Here is a 16928-nt window from a genome sequence, read left to right as displayed (position 1 = left end):
CTGGCTTGTTTAGGAGGGCAGTGGTAAACCAAAAAGACCTCTTTGGCTCAAAGACTGGTAGAAAGGATATGGGCTTTAAGGGTGAGATCATCATGTGTCCAAAAGGAGATTAGAGGACCCCTGTGGAGACTCTGGCAGAGGAAATAGTGTTGATTGTATAATCATCGGGAGATGTGCTGTTTGTATACATAGGCTTGAAAGCACCTCAAAAGCACAACTGTTGCTTCCTTAAAATCAGAAATTTGAGGTTTTATTTTCAGAGGAGCCTAACACACAAAATTGCACTTGTTTTTAGTTTGCATTCCTTTTCGATTCATTTAATGCTCATCAGCATTAGACCACACACAATTCAAGTGAGTTTGTGAAATAAGTATTCAGAAGCCTTATTCTTCCCAGCTGTGGTCTGAAGTGTAGTAATGCCTGTCCTGTTTTGCACTTACTATTAAAGAGATACCCACATTCACATGTAGCTGAATGCAGCTGCAGCTACTAAGGTGTGTATTAGCAACTACATTTGCAACATAAAAAAAAAAAATGTCTTAAGGGTTTTGGCTACAAGCTGCACCCACAGTGTGGCTCCACTTGAATTATATCCCTTAGTTCACAGAAAGACTTTTGGGATGATAATTTTAAAAAAAAATTGCTCTTCCAAGACAAAAAAAAAATTGCTTACCTTCACAGTTGATTCTGTCACTGCTTAACTCAAATCCTGGATTACACTGACAGATGAAAGAACCCAGTATATTGTAACACTGTTGTGCACATGGGTTATTAGCATCACATTCGTTTATGTCTGAAAGGAAAAATTACAGATCTTTATCTTGTGTAGCTGGTAATTAGGCTGATTAAATGGATTAGTCCTTAGTCTGGGTCTATTGCTTAGCAGAAGCTCAGTTTACTCTACCAGTATAGATCTGCAGTTGCTGGAACAATGTCGGATCTATGCTTTACATTCCATGCAGAAAAAGAGTATTTTTCCAGGAATGAGAGTTATTCTAATGTGTGATGAATTCTTCCAAAAATGTTTAGTGTGGCTATTAAACTCCACATTCCAGCGTCTCTTTTCAGGTATGAAATGCCAAGTCTCTATAAATAATTGATATAAGGAACACATACTGATAAGACCTCTCAGCATGCAGTGGTTAAGATTTATTCAAGCTATTTATTACTCTTCAAATTTGTTATTTTAAATTCCATTACAATTATAACAGAGCCTTTAAGGCCAGTAGAGTTTTGCAATGGTCTAAGACCTAGACCATATTGGGGGAAGGTATGTTTCTGTGCTAGATTTTTTCCATGATGTGCCCATCCTAAGAACATATGTGAGAACACTGTGGTATGAGAAGAGAAGCAATTTTTAATGGCAGGTTTGTATAACTGTAATCACCTCTGGAATCTGTAACACTTGTTTTTTCATAGGCTGTTGACTAATTGCTACTCCTCTGTCATTCACTTTGTAGATTTTAGTGTATTTTCCCTTGTTTTCCTCCCCTGCATGTTTTCCACTCATATTTGTGTTTATCAGATATAACCATTAGTAGAGAGCTGCACTTGAAAAAAAAAAATCTTGAGTTCATGGCTTTTGCAAATGCTTACAAATGTCAACAGCACTCAGTCATTTACAGTGCTAAAAACAACAAAGATGACTAAGATTAGGCATTCACAAAAACCAAACCAATGAGGAAGATGTTAATTCTATACACGATGAACCTCATAGTCCTGAAAATGAACTGTGATAGGGGAAAACTGATTGCAATGTTTTTTTCTTCCTCCTTTTAGTTAATTTCTGGCAACAGTGCAAAGAACGTACATCACAACAATGCTACCAGAAGGAATAAATAAGGTAGCCAAAGCCATAATTCTCTTTGTTTTCCTTCAAAGAAATATTGACCCATTTTCAATATATGCAAAAGTAGTAACACATTTAATCAGTTCAGTTGCCAAGTACCACTACTGCCAGACTGTTGCAGATGTGAAAGTCTGTCTCAATGCAGCAACCATTAATTTACTTAAGATTTAATTCACCTTCCTGATGGGAATGTCTTATTAGGCTGGGAGGCCACCAAGTCAGAGAAGTGGTTTTTTTGTTGAAGCACCTAACAAACTTGGAGCTGTGGAAAGGGTCAAATAAATAACAACTTGTCACATGGCTATGTTGTGTCCATGGGCAAATTTTTATCCTATCATTTGATGAAAAACAAGAAATTCCTCTCACTTCAGTGCTGTGCAGGGTACTTGATAAGATATGACACTGCTTGGAACTAATGGCAGAAGCTGGAAAACCCAGATTGATATATGTAAATAATATAGTTTTTATATAAAAGTTAAAGCCATAAAGAATTTCTGATCATCTCCATCACCAATATCTTGATTTTTTTTATGGCTATTGTCTCTGCACTTCAGCAGACATAGTTACTTTTTTATTATTACTCTCTAATTCTTCTAGAACAGAACTTATGATTTCAAACTTAACAGTGGTCTTAAAGTTCTACTGCAAGGCTTCCCTTAGTGTTTTATTCTAAAGGTAGGATCACTTCTAAAGGGTCATTCTTCCTTAGTGACCCTCATTGTCACTTCTAACTTTTTTCTAGATATGCAAATGTGACATTCATAAATATTTTTTTATCACTAAATTTATCATGTGCTGAAGATAATTAGAGGTATAGTATTGCTTCCTCTGGCTTCCAGTTCCAGCCTTCATTGCATGAACTGGGAATAATATCATGAAAGCCAACAACAATGCAAAGCGATCCACCAGAACTGAAGGAATACTTAAATCTAAGATTAAATAATAAATATAAACCTCCAGGGTTTCAGTTGTCAAATCGGATGCTCCTCAGAAACCTGCTATGCAAACAAAATTAACAGGTTTTCAGTAAGGCTCCAATTTTCTCTGCTGTACTTCTTGGATCACTTGCAGGAGAACCTCTCAATACAGCATTTATTTATTTATTGGTATTTATTTCCTTTAAGTTGGGATGAAGATACTTAAATTTCAACCATGGCAAGTCATGTGCCAGTATTTGTCCCTATGCTGGGCGAGCTCATGTGTAAGCACGTGTGGAGAAACTCTTACCTACACAGGTGTGGTTGTTGGATGCTAACTGGAAACCGGCATTGCACTGGCAATAATAGGAACCAGGAGTGTTCACGCATCGATGGTGGCAATACGGAGGCAGGGTGCATTCATCAATGTCTGAGTTATCAAAAAAGAGAAATTAGTTCAAGTGGAATCACAGCAGTTCACTGTTGCTGTCTTGTGTCCCAAGAAACTGTAAAATTAATTGCACTTGATTAAAAGAAGGGAAAAAAGCTTATGTGAGCCAGGTACTGCTTCTATGGGTATTAATGGCAGCACTATTTTACTTTTTAACTTTTGTAAAATCTGCTTTATGCTGATTGTCTCTCAGCTACTGAGATCAATACATTCCAACTTTATTTTTTATTCAGTTCCACAGTACTGCTTAGTTCTTGGTTATTTTGTATAGGTAAAACCCAGAATATTTTGTGCTGCTTTTCAGCCAAAATGTCTCATGATCAGCCATAATGCTGACCAATACAGTGAATGTGGCTTGTAGCTCTTTTTGAAAAAAAAAAAAAAAAACTTTGCATGCAGCACTCTTAACATGTACTAAATCTTTTCAGCTCCATTAGGAAGAGTCCAAATTTTCTGCGCAAGCACAGGGGAATGGTGAGGGTAGAAGATTAATGGGCCTGAAAAGGAAACAGGTGGCTGTGCTTCTGCAGGGATCCCCCAGAAACTGGCTTGCTACCCCAAGGGGCTGCCATTGCTCCCGTTCCCCTCTCTGCCTCTTCTGCATACTTTTCCATACGGCAGCATTAGCACCTTCTGGCTGCGTGCTCTGATGCCGAGGGAGGCAATCAGACTGGTTGAAGCTGGTGCTATCTCAGGCAGTATTAACTTTCCACAGACTCTCCCTGCAGATTAGCCCTGTTTTTGAGGTGGTACAGGCTGCCTTTCCAAGTTTCAGCATTCCTAATGTGCATTGGAGCAGGGTTTTCACCTGCCAACCATACAAAATGTGCAACAGCCCATTCTTTAACCTCCCTGCATTTTTAAAAGGTTTCCTTGCATTCTGGAGGAGATACTGCCTCTGTTTTTTTGTCTGAAAAACATTTTTTTTATTATGCCACAATGCTCATCGTGCCTGTATGTGCAGCAGCCGTCTTTAGTTGTGGCCTGAGTGAGTTTGGTGAAGAAATCCACACCGTGTTCTGTACATGTACACAATGTGAGATTTCAAAGGCTCAACGCTCAGACAAATAAGACTAGTTTTCAGTGGAACAAAGAAAGGCACTTCCCATATCCATGCCAGATCTTGAGTTTCCTACCTCCAGCTGTTTCCACCATAGATGTGTTTAAAAAGAGGCCAAGGCTTTTTTTTTTTTTTATAATGAGGAAAGTGTTTGTTTTAATATCAAGTGAAAAAATAATCTTCAGAAGTTAACCCTTTCTTTGTCAAATTTCACTGTTTGGGGCTAAACTTAGAAGTGGAGTGTTTTGGATGGTTCTGAATGAAAAGACGCTGGAAAATTCCTGGCTATCCGTACAGCAGCGGTTGTCGCTGTAACTTTTGTTGCAGAGAAATTTGGAAGTAGAAACGGAATAAATTAGGAGGCACCGTAGATCTCTACCATTCTTGACTTTTACAGGACTAAGCTCTTACAAATTGCTGTTTAAAGATCTGATTATACAATATAGACACATGAGCAATGCTCTGCTGCTTAGGCACCGCACTTATGCACACAAATGTTTCCAGGATCTGACTCTGATTCAGTGAGAGTTTTCCTTGTGGGATTAGGCACATCAGCTCCATGCAGATCTAAGGACTAAGCATCATCGTCCAAATCTTCTGTTTGAAGTAATGTTAGAAAACCATTCTATCTGCAGTCCTGTGTTTCAGAAAATACTAACTTTGCAATATGTGAACAAGCAAATTTAAAAACAATCTCAAAAAAAGACAGAAATGATTAGTGAATTTAGATTAAAATCAATCAATTGTTAGAAATGAGCCCTTTTCTCCCTCTACCTTTAAGGCAAAATCATCTGGAAAAATTTCTTTCAAATTTGAGAAACATTTCCTCCCATATGGAGAACCTCTATCAAGATCTGGCCCCAAGAACATTTTCTGGCTAAGTTGTTATAAAATCCCCAAAGACAGGCTTTATTCTGAAATGCTGACAGTACTAAGCATAGGGATGTACTTATAATTTAGGTCAGTGTGTAATATGTAACACAGGTGTTATTCTTGGTTTTGACCTAAATAAGCGAAGGGAAATTTCACTTTCCAGACATCTTCATGTATAGATTTAGACGCATTAATGTATTCACATGTAGATGTAAGGGTGTATCATTCCCTTTCTTTTGCGTGCTGTAATGTGTCCTGTGACACTTGCAGGTAATACCATGGGTCTTGGCATTAAAAGTGCTATTGCATAGCAGTAATATACTTTACCTGCTCTAAAAAATCTAGATAGACCCCCAGATATCTAAAAAAAAAAAAAAATAATGGCTTATCAAAACTATTCCTCTATCTACATTCCAAACTACTCATCCTACTCTTGCACAGAGAGCTGAGAAAAATAAGATACATCTGTATTTATACCAATTTGACAGTTCAGGGCCTGATCCACATCTCTTGGGAAAGAGATAAGAATTTTTGCATTGATTTCTACAGCCTTTGGCTCAGAACCCCAAAGAAAGAGCTGTGCCCAGAAATTTAGGTTATTCTAGATGTGTATTGAAATCTTCCCCGATTCCCTTCCTGCAGGTCTTGTTGTGCAGTGACTACTTATAGCCTTTGCAAGGCTTTTTGAAAGAGATTAAAAATAAACAGAAAGTTCTTAAATGCAGGATCCTTAACACCAAGAAAAAGAAAACTTGAAGTTCTGTTTCTGTTTTGCTGAGGACAAAAGAAAACCCCAAATGCTTTTCTCCTAGGCTGCATAAAACCAGTCTTGTCTTATAAGCGATAGTCTTGACTATCACCTCATAATGTATATATTTGATTCTCTTATTTCATAGTTGTTTTTATTATCTGACAAACCTGAGGCTCAAAGCTGAGTGCATATAAAAGCAATTCATCCATTGAAATCATGATTAAAGAGGTGTTAAAAAGGCTGAAGGAGGACTGCAGGAACAGAGTAATGGCACTTTTGCATAATGTCCCCAAATGAGGATGGAATAGGAAAGATGCAGTGTTTACACTGCCCTTGGATTTAATTTAATGCTATACTTGTATAGCTCCCAAGGGTGCTGATAGTTTATTTTGGCACAAAGAATAAAGTGTAGTGGTTTATAAGTTGCAAATATCATATACCTGCATTCAGAGTTTCCATCTCTTTCATTTATACTCATAAAACCAAGTACTGAAACAGACTGTGCAAGGGGGCCCTGCAGAGCAGGGATTAGGTCTGTGTGAAGGTGGTGCTGTGTCCTACAGACCTGGAGTCAAGACTCCCTCAGGTCAGTGGAAAAGACAAGCTTTAGTTTGCCCCTGTAGTGGACTTACGACTATATCCGGGACATTAGGCAATACCCCAATGCAAATAATAAACACAATGGTAACTATTAGGAAAATTAATCTTGTGAAGTTCAACTCCAAGTGTTGATATACTTAAAATAGTTTCTAGTTCCATGTTTTAGTGATTAATTATTGTGATGAAGTGATTATTCCATTGCATTTCAAAGTTATGTAGCTATTTTACAGTACATACCTATATACTTTATACTCAATATAAAGTTTGCAACCATGGATCTATGCTGGTGTGTAGATAATGAAAGAAAATAATTTAGTCAAGAGCAATGCTTACCAACGCATTGGTCTCCTCGTTTCTGATAGCCCGGAGGACACTGGCAGCTGAAGGACCCTCTTAAATTGACACACACTTGGTCAGCTCTACAATTATGGGTTCCAGTTGCACATTCATCTATATCTTTATTAAAAAAAAAAAAAGCAAATGCAGTGTTAGTCATAAAATTTACTTAAAATATTTAGTCTGTTGAAATGCTTTATGTGTCTTTAAGCTACCTATAAGTGAAGGCAGCAAAGTTCAAATCTACTCCAAAGAAGTCATCTCGACGCTTATTCCATTTGCAGGACATAAAATGTTATCAGATTTCTAATAGCTTTTAATTCTGGTATACTGCATTTAGAAATATTTTCAGATATGGTTATTTTAAACAATCAGATATCTTTATTTGTCAAATACCATTAATGTTTTGTACTTATCACTATAAAACTTTCCATAAACTTCTTGCAACTTTGTAATATTTTTGTCATATCTTAATAATTTGACTTTTTTGGTGGTTTTTTCCCATGCTGGTTGTTTGTTGCATGCTGAATTACTCTGGAAAACTTCAGCAAATGTAGTTCAGCCCTTTCTCAAGAATGATGAGAGTTAGAAATATGTTGCTTTGCTGACACTAAAAAGACGCTGGTGATCTCTTTTGCATGGTTCTCGTGCTCTGTACTTTGGACAGGGACTTGGAACTTGGGATGCGGTGGCCTTCTCATCAGGAAGAGATCTGCCTCTTGTCATTCCTGTGAAAATTCCCCTAATTCAGTCAATCTGTTAAAAGTCTTTGGAAACAGTTTATGTATGTTTACATCTGAACAGTACAGCTAAAAATGCAAATACTAGACCAATACTTTTCAGTGTAATTCAGGCAGCTTTTAATTCACACTAAATGCAGGTTTATACAAGTATAAAACCAACATTTTGGTTGTGCCTATTCATTGTAATTGCTGGAGGTACTTAATTATAATTCAACTGCATGTGCTGACAAATAGGTTGCTTAAAGTGGAATTACAACTTGCTTTCTCATCTGAACATCCAAAATGTTGGAGAGCTTTTTATTGTAACCTGACACAGTACAGTGAAAGGGCTTTTTAATTTTGGCATTGTACACAATTTGGAGACTCTAGGCTGAATAAACAAATTCCTTAAAACTTATGATCTCTAGTTTACAAATCTCAGCTGACCTTGCTATTTGTATAGGCACTGGGGACGTTAGAACATCACCAGTGGCAGATTCTGGGTGGTGCTTTGGAAAAAATGATGGATTCTTTCTCATAGCAAATGAAAACAGTTTTGACCACAAGATTCAATAAAAAATAAACGATCAACAGTTTGAATTAATTCTCAATGTTTGCCCTTTCTCCAAATGTCCAAATATTTTACATATATCTTCTCTTTATCTGACAGGAAAAATAAAGTCCTTTTACGTTAGCCTGCTCTTTGCATTTCTGCATATCACCAGTCCTAAAGCTGCTGTGTTAATGCAAGACTTGCTGACCGCATTGTTCTGTACGAACAGCTGAAAAGCACATTCTCAGGTGTAAAGACTTTCAGGGACTATAGCTGGCTGCCTCATACCAACCCGACACATCATTAAATGCTTGAGCCAAAGCATGGTGGAGTTCAATGCAAGTCTTTGTAGGGACTTCACTGGGCTTTGCATGTACTCCTAGTGTCTACAAAAGTTGGAAATAAAATGGCTATAGTGCTCATACAGTTCAAATTCTTTTTGTTGTGGAGTGTGCTGGAACAATGGAAGTTTATTTGATCTTTAGGAACTTCATGTATCAGTTAACATGAGTTACCTTTTAAGATGGATTAATTAAAATGCATTAAGTCCTTATGTTGCCATTTGCATCCATGGCTTGATTGCCATTTAGCTTAATTTCTGTGGAATAGTATGCTACTCCAGCTAAAATGAAGCAAACTAGATTGCTCTTATGCACTCAATGTCTTTGATTTTTCCCAATGGTAAGTTCAGTTTGAAAGAAAAACAATTATTCAAAAGTAGTGTTTGATTGCTTGCTGCCTTCTCATTTGGAAACTCGTGGAGGATTTGATGTTATGGCCACAAAGATCTGTGTTCATAAGAACAACCTTTTCTTGAGACTTGTTTCAAGGAAACCTTTAGAGCTCTCCTAAGCTTCTTACTCAAGTTAGGATCTGGAACTGGGTTGCATATTTGCTGTGGCTGTCCTGTCTCTTCTACATGCTATGAAAATGCATTTCAGCATGTGGCATATTTTTGGTGGCCTCAGGAGAGGTTTATCAGTGGAGTCACTCTGCATCATCATTGTACTTTTGCTATTTTGACTGTCTTTGGATGGCTTTTGTTGAGATGTGAGTCCCTTGGCAAGCTAGGGAAACAGATACATAGAATGAGGTATTGATGGGAGTTCTTTGAAAACTCCAATCCTTCTTTTTTTTTGTGGACTCAACTGCATCTTTACTGAACTGCCTAAGGGTGGGAAGTGAAGATGGACAGGAGAGCAGCCTCTAGCTGTCACTGGAAAGTGCAGTAGGTTGCCATGCTTGGAGCAGCGCTGCTCAGATCTGTGCAAAGAAATCGATAATGTTAGAGGAAGGCTGATGGCCTGAAGATCAAGTTTCTGAAGTGCTTCAAGGAAAATATTGTGGGAGGAGAACAGGCAGCTATGCTAGAAAGGCTTCAGTGCTGGAACATTCAGTTCTGAAATGTCTAGTATTGCAATAATTAGACATGTCTACTGTTGTGACTGATACAAGGGTGAGGAAGTGAGAAGATTTCAGTGCTGAAAGCAGTGCCAAATGTGAGTTGTATTGGTGTGACACCAGAAGCAGCCCAGCCCTTGTGGAGTATGGAAAGAAGCACTGGTGGATTTTGCAATGTGATGTTGCTGCACAGATCTCTGCATCTATGCTTTTGCTAAGTGAGGCCCAAAGAGAAGTCTTAAGCTTCTTGGCACTCGATGTGACCTGAATCATTCTCCACTAGAGAAGCACTCCTTTTTTTCTAACTGTCCTGAGAGTTACTAGAGCAATAGAGGAAGCAACATCGATGCTGGAGGTCTCCTTGGGATGTGACTGATCAGCTCCATTTTTCTCTGAGGTGGCAGAGGTAGAGTTACCTACCAATACAGACATGCATGACTCTCTCCCCACACGAAATAGTATAATCTTACACTAGTGTTGCCAATATTGATCCGGGATTCCCACTTAGTGTTTATGGTTGTTGAATGGGCAGACTGTCCATCTGCAGTTGCTTAGGGTCTGACTGAACTCTGATCTGATGTTTCCAGATTGTTTTCCCAGTTCTGTCACCTCTGTATAGAAATCAGTAACTCCCAGGTCTTTACTCCATTATTGTAAGAACTTTTTTTCCAATCTGTTAAATACCTATCTTTATCTTTTTTAATCTTTTTTTTACTTGCACAGTGCCCACTGATTCTGTGACAGTGATCTGGAAGCTGCATCAATTCCTGCTTTTAGTCTGTATCAAATGCAGTAATGCTGGATGAGATGGTGGTTATATGGACCACGCGTTTTCTTTTAAATCCTACCATCTCATTCCATTTGATCTATCTTGACAAAATCCCTGGACTTAAGTGTGAGCAGTAAATTGAGGGTATGGGGAATCCACACTTTTGGCTTCTGCCTACTGCAGACACCCATGACCAGACCAACTTGGTATCTGTTGAAGACACAGCAATCTAGGGCAAGGGTGTGATAGAAACCCCTATGGGAACATCAGCGTTCACCAGCTTTAATCCTATGAGCAAGATAAATTTGTCTGACCTTTCCTCTCTAGCACAAATGTTTAATAATGTGTTACGTGCATGTGTATTTATAATAATTAAAAAAATTAAATCAAGACACTCCACTGCACACACTTGTCTCTCTGGGGAGAGGGTGAGAGAACAAACATGTGACAGATGTTTGTCATGTTGCTTAATGCACTACTGGAAAGCACTCAAGATACCACAGTGATGAGTGCAGTATAAGAAACAGATCTAGAAAGAAAATAATGGGCTTTTACAAGCTCATTCTTGAGCATCTTTCCTCCGCATCCTCTCTTCCAAACTTAGTGTCATCATGATAAAGTTTGTTTCCATAAGCGTTTCAGCAACTGATGCCATAGCTGAAGTTTCTACCTTACGCAAGTATCTTGTAAGCTATACCTGGAGACACCCTCAACTCATTCCTCATCAGCTTTGTTTAAACTTCATTTCTAGAATACATTTGTTCACTCAGGTAGGCAATTTAAATTACATTGGTAACCAGTAATGAAATTTTTTAACGTTACCCATCTTTATTTCTTTGCATTTTCTAATCTCAGCTAACATTTTAAAAGGACAAAAACATTGTGCTGTTCACTACAGATAAACAAGAGCTGTAAGTTCACAAGTTGTTAAACAATTTAATATATACATCAATAATCAAATAATATTCAACTTGTGAAATACAGATTAATTTTTAAACTCACTGTGTATCTGAATCTGATCTAAGATATTGCTCAGATTTTTATTCCCAGAAAGTCATTTTCTGGACAGATACAGCCTTGTGTAGTTAGAAAACTTCCTTTGAAATAGTTTGGGTGTCTCTAATGATCCTTTAGCAGATTGATCTTACTTGAAAATGGAGCTGGATTACCTTCAGTGTCTTGATCATTGTAATAACTGAACTCAGGTAATTATATAATCTTTCAATAGGCCACTCAAAAGCAAACTTATGGGATTTATTTGTACTTTGAATACTTGTAAAAAAATTAACAAAATTTGTAAAATGTGTTTGGGTTGAGTATTTTAATTTCCACATCTTGTTTATAGGTGTTACATCCAGAATACTCCTACCCTGAAAGAATGTGACAGTTTCAAAGTCAAGTACTTGGGGAATTGCAGACCGCAGGATTCAAGTTCTCTGAACAGTCTGAATTCAGATCCATTAAGCATCATGACAGAGTCTTTAATTATATGAATCTCATTCTGTTTTTTCCCTGCAGGCTTGGGCTCGGTCAAACCTTACCATTCCCAAAATGGGTTAGGTGATATGGTCCTCTATCAAGTTGCAATGGTTACTGCTATATAAAAACCTTAAATTGATGTAAAGAGTCAGAGTCAATAGAGAAGTGGGGGGAGGAACATTACAATTAAGGATGCTGGTCTCAATTAAATTACATGTAAGCCACACTGCTCTTTCAGAAATGTTTATGGAAGTCCTCAACTGTACTATGGTAAATATGGCCATCAGACCCCAATGACTCATCCTAATATAAATACTGCCTTTTGCAGCAATCTCCAGGGCTATTCTAGAAAGTTCAATTTAGAAGACTTCTGCATTGATAACTATCTGCAGGTTAAGATAATGCTCTGATTTGCATAGGCTACTGTTTGAAGTCTGCAAAGTGCTGCAGAAATAATGTGAGAACCATGGAGGGCAGCAGAGCTTGCTCCTGTATTCCTTCAAAATATAAATCAACTTGCATTTCATAGTTTTAATTCCACAAGCCTCACTAATAGCTATACCCAGTGATTCCCTCATTTTCCAAAAATGTACCCGCGCTCCCTCTTGAAGTGATTTACACAATTATGTCCTTCCATTGCTGACTTTGGCAGCCTGCTCTATATTTCAACCACTAGTTGTGTACAAAAATTTTGCCTGACCTGCTTTTTAGCTATAGCTTTCTCTGAATCTAGTGTACAGTTCCCTGTTTTAGAGCTAGTTAGTTTTTCTATTTCTCTGCTGCAATCCATTCTGTCAGGCTCTTATCTACATCCATAAAATTCTTTCCTAGTCTCTCTTTCTGAGCTACAAACCTGGCTTCGTTCTCTTCATGCTGTGACTCATTTTTCCCAAACCCCCTGACTCATGCTGCTTGCTCACTTATGCAACAGCTTAATCTCTGTAATTTTCTTTGTATCATTATGAGAAGTACATAAATTCATAAGATGAACTTCACCCGGTGCTTCAAACTTTTGTAGAGGGGGGGCAAAAAAAAAAAAAGCAATGCGCATCTATTCTTTGTCTTAAGCCACTTAAACCTCTTCTCCTCTAGCTCATACCTGTATGTCATGCTCAGAGCTGGAGAACTGATTTCTTAACTAACTCAAGTGTGTCTTACTTCTGGGGCTGAAGGTGCTCAGATTCTTGCTGCTCACTGGCTCTCAACATATTGTAACTTACTACAGCATCTTCATGCTCTCCTTGTTTGTGTATGTATTAATCTGTTCAAACAAGTCACAAAATGTTTGTAGGTTGCTTTCTCTATTCTGGTCCGTAGCAATCTTGTAAGCAGAATGTTCCACTGTATCAAAAAGAGGGCTCTTAAAAATGACCTTACAGGATTCATATTCTTACTTCTGCCCCCACCGAGCAGCGCTAATAGACCAGCTTCTGAATGGATTATACAAATCTAAACCCAGAATGATTCCACCGATGTCAGTGTTGCACTTGTCACTGACTCCAGTGAAGCTGTTTTCCATTTGTTTTGAATGTAAACAATAAATATTTTAGTTAATCAGTTTAATTTTTTTGAGTTCTCAGTGTGAGTGAGACCAGAAAATGACTGTCTATTTTTCTAATAGATTCATCTGAACTGAAAACACTGCCTACCACGTAAGCAATGGCACCAGTAAGTCTGATATCAGCCATAGAATGACCTGCACTGTACTGCAGGTATCATGGACAATTTACTTCAGGATTCTGTAAAGCCTTTCACTTTCTGTCCACTTCATTAGCTTTCCTTCTGACTGTAAGATGTCTTCTATCAGTATTTTTCAGAAATAACCAGCTGAAGGTAAAATACTTGAAGAAATTAGTTCTTCCATGAGTATGGGCTTACTTTACCAAATTAAGTATTCTGTCTTATTTATATTTCTTATATTGTTCTTGCAACTGAAGCCAAGCTCACTGCTATGTTGTTTCCTGGATCCTCCCTGACCCTTTCTTACACATAGGAACAACACTAGCAACCTCCAAATTCCCTGGTTCCCTCCCCAGCCTTAGCAAGCTATCAACAATTTCTGTCAAAGGCTTTTCTATTTCCCTTGCTACTTCCTTCAACATTTGGGATGTTATTCATCTGGGCTGGATGCCCAGACAACTTTTAACTCATTGGTGTTGGGAGGCTGTGCTTTGCGGTGGTAAACACCAGCACAGAATCTGTTACATAACATCAGGTCAGTAGGTACCAAAAGACCAAATATTTGGAGAAATTTCTCACTTCTGGAGTGGTAAAACCTGTTAATATAGAGACCTGTGCTCTAACAGTGCAGTCACTATCCAGTAGTGTCATGAGGTAGTGTCTCTAATTCTGTACAACTCTGTAGCAGCCCATAAACTCCCTCTTTATTGCTGGTTTTTCTCTTTCCCTTTTAAATTTTCCTTTGGCCCTTTCATGTTAAGTATATTGGACTGATCGCCCTGGTAACAAGTTTTCACAGTTGCGTGAAGGTAACCTGTACAAATACTTGTTTGCACAGGAAAAATATATGTAAGAGCCAAGACCGACATTTAAGCAAATATGTGAGGTAGAATGTTTAAATTAATGAGATTTTCATGAAAAACGGCATGACTTCTTTTGCTGTGCTGAAACATTTCCCCTCTCAAATTTGAGAGTACAGCAAAGCAAGCTCCTAGTAGATTTGTCTTTTTAGTACTCCCGGACATGGCAGCGCAACAAAACAGAAGTAATGCAAAGTATTACTGTAGAAAATGTACAACCCCCACCTCCCCCAAATGCAGTGCAACTTATAGTTCCTTGTGAGATTTCTGTATTTGGACTGCAAAAGTGTTAGCAGCTACCATGAATTTGGGAAAGTTACCCAACCTCAGTGACTTCATGAATATGAGGTAGAGAAAGAGCATCCTTCTACTTGCTCAACAGTTAACAAGGGATCAAGCTGTAATAATCGAGTCTGTGGACTGTAGTACTCTGTCACAATTAGGTACTGTCTTTGGTAGTCCAAACTGAATTGACTTATCACATAGAATAGCTAAATAAAGGAGTGAGCCATAGCTTTCAGCACTAGAACATCTCCCACGTGTGTGTTTGGGAGTAGCAGGCAGCTGAAAAGGGGGGAAAAAAAAGCAGCTTTGAATTGATGCATTGCTTCCTTTCTCTTCTGCTTCACCTCCATCTGTGATGCTACCCTCCTTCTCTAGCGTATGCCATGCAGTCTGTAAATCACACTGCAAAAGGGAAATGGCTTTTAATCCTGAGACTTTTTGACTTTGAAGACTGAGATGCCATATGCAACTGAACGTGCTTTTTTCTATCCTGTATCTTAACATAAGACAATACTTACAATCGTTAGATTCAGGACAGCATTTCAGTAGTGATAAGGTAAAGGTTCTTAACCTGAATCAGTGCCCAAACATATATTCTGCTCCTATGCCTTCTGCGCAGTAGCTGTCCATGCTGGAAATGGTACGGCAAGTTAAAACGCCCAATGCTGTATTACAACTTTTTCTATGTTGTACTCCGTACTTCCAGGCTCCCACCAGTACAAGCCATGGTTCAACGCAGCTTGTAGGAATGTATTCTGATAAAAAGATATATTTCGTTGTCAAATTACAACCATAGCGAATTAAAGGAATGTGACAGATAAAACCACTGTTCAAGTAATACTGTAATTAAAATGATTATTACAAATAAAGGTGGTATGGCTAATATGACAACAATGTTCGTCTGACACAAGGCCACAAAAACTATTCCTAAAAGGCATTTAACTATAATATTTTCTAGCCAATGTTACTTCAACATGCATTCTTAAAACGAGCACATGGATATTAATATAGACGTCTTTTTGTTTAAAGTTTCTCAAAGGGGAAGTGTACTTTTTCCCCAATTGAAGATCACAATGTTAACTATTAGTCTCCCTGCTCATCAAAAAGAAAAATATTCCATGTTTTTGATCTATGTTGATTTAAAATTTGTATTTTTGGCTTTATTTCTGCTGGGGCCATAAATGGAGCCATACAGGCTTTCAAGCTACATTGCACTGAATTACCGGATTGTATCTGCAAGTCTGAGTGCTTCAAAATGTGAGTTGCCATAATGGTAAACTCTTTAATTTACATTGCAATAGCTTATTTTTTGCTTTCAGTAGAGTATTTCCTGCTGTTGCTTTCTTGTGACTTTATGCTAGAGGTCTAACAACTTGTGCTTTTTGGTTCATGCCTGCCTAAGTGAGGATCACCCACCCATGATGACCAATACACTTGGACTATACTCAAAAACAACAAGGGTGGATTAAACTATTCCATTATTGCAGATGAAAGAGTTCTCCCCGACATCTGGCATATCATCTTCAAAACTGATATGGAACACTTCCATAAATTCAGCTTAACATTGTTTTTGTGAGTGTTCCAAAGTATTTTTAACATGAAGAAATAGCATGCAAACTAATTTCCTATTTGAAAGTAAATGTCTTGTTCTTATTTCTAATTCACCCAGTTATTAAAAAGAAAAAAAAAAAAGAAAAAGACGTTCACTTAACTTGAAGCACACTGTTTTGTTTACTTAAGTTAATGGAAAAGCTAGTCAGTGTTTGATGTAAAGCTGCCCCCTTGCTTGAAAGAAAACCAAACAACTGGTTATGAATTATGAATATCTCCTAATAGTTTCCAGAATTATCTGATGTATTTTTTTCTTAATTACGTACACTTAAAAGTTCCAAGTTCCCTATTCATTTCCATTTTGTTTATTTCTCTCCTTGGAAACCTCATAAGCATTTTCCTTTAGCTAGGCTTGACTGAACAAAATATTACTGCTACAACCTGTAATATTAGGGAAATAAAGGCCTGAAAGCTCATTGTGGTTTTTAATTAGGAAGTTGAAGAATCACTCATTAAATCTTTGCAAGCCTTTTCACAGCATGCTGGCAGCTGCTGCATCCCTGCAAAGGAAAACACAAACTTCTACCCAAAAAGTGTGCTTCAGAGCACACTGTAAAAATCAACTTTTATTCTGAGACAACACAGAAAACAGTTCCTGCAAAAAGAAATCTTGCTTTTTTTTTTGTATGTTGGCATGTCTTCAACTGGTTTAGTGCTAATCAGGCTGTTCCTCTTGTGAGGACCCACAGTGTCTCCTTACGGTGAGGGAGGCATCTCCACGTGGGAGTTAC

At 37.9% G+C, this 16928-nt stretch overlaps 1 protein-coding gene across 3 annotated transcripts in view; it reads right to left on the bottom strand.

Moving 5' to 3' along the window:
* Positions 1-16928, bottom strand: part of EFEMP1 (EGF containing fibulin extracellular matrix protein 1) — a 49267-nt gene that overhangs the window by 5877 nt on the left and 26462 nt on the right. For 2 of the 3 annotated variants that reach the window (XM_054821811.1, XM_054821812.1), the window contains 3 exons: positions 6835-6957; positions 3077-3196; positions 674-793 (listed from right to left, as the gene is read on the bottom strand). In XM_054821811.1, the coding sequence (XP_054677786.1) occupies positions 674-793; positions 3077-3196; positions 6835-6957 (363 nt within the window). The remainder of the gene's footprint in view (positions 1-673; positions 794-3076; positions 3197-6834; positions 6958-16928) is intronic. The other variant, XM_054821813.1, reaches the window with a different exon arrangement.

This window comes from Grus americana, chromosome 3 (assembly GCF_028858705.1).
Source record: "Grus americana isolate bGruAme1 chromosome 3, bGruAme1.mat, whole genome shotgun sequence".
Classification (NCBI taxonomy): domain Eukaryota; kingdom Metazoa; phylum Chordata; class Aves; order Gruiformes; family Gruidae; genus Grus; species Grus americana.
Note: the sequence above shows the minus strand (reverse complement) of the source record. Positions and strands in the feature narration are given on the sequence as shown.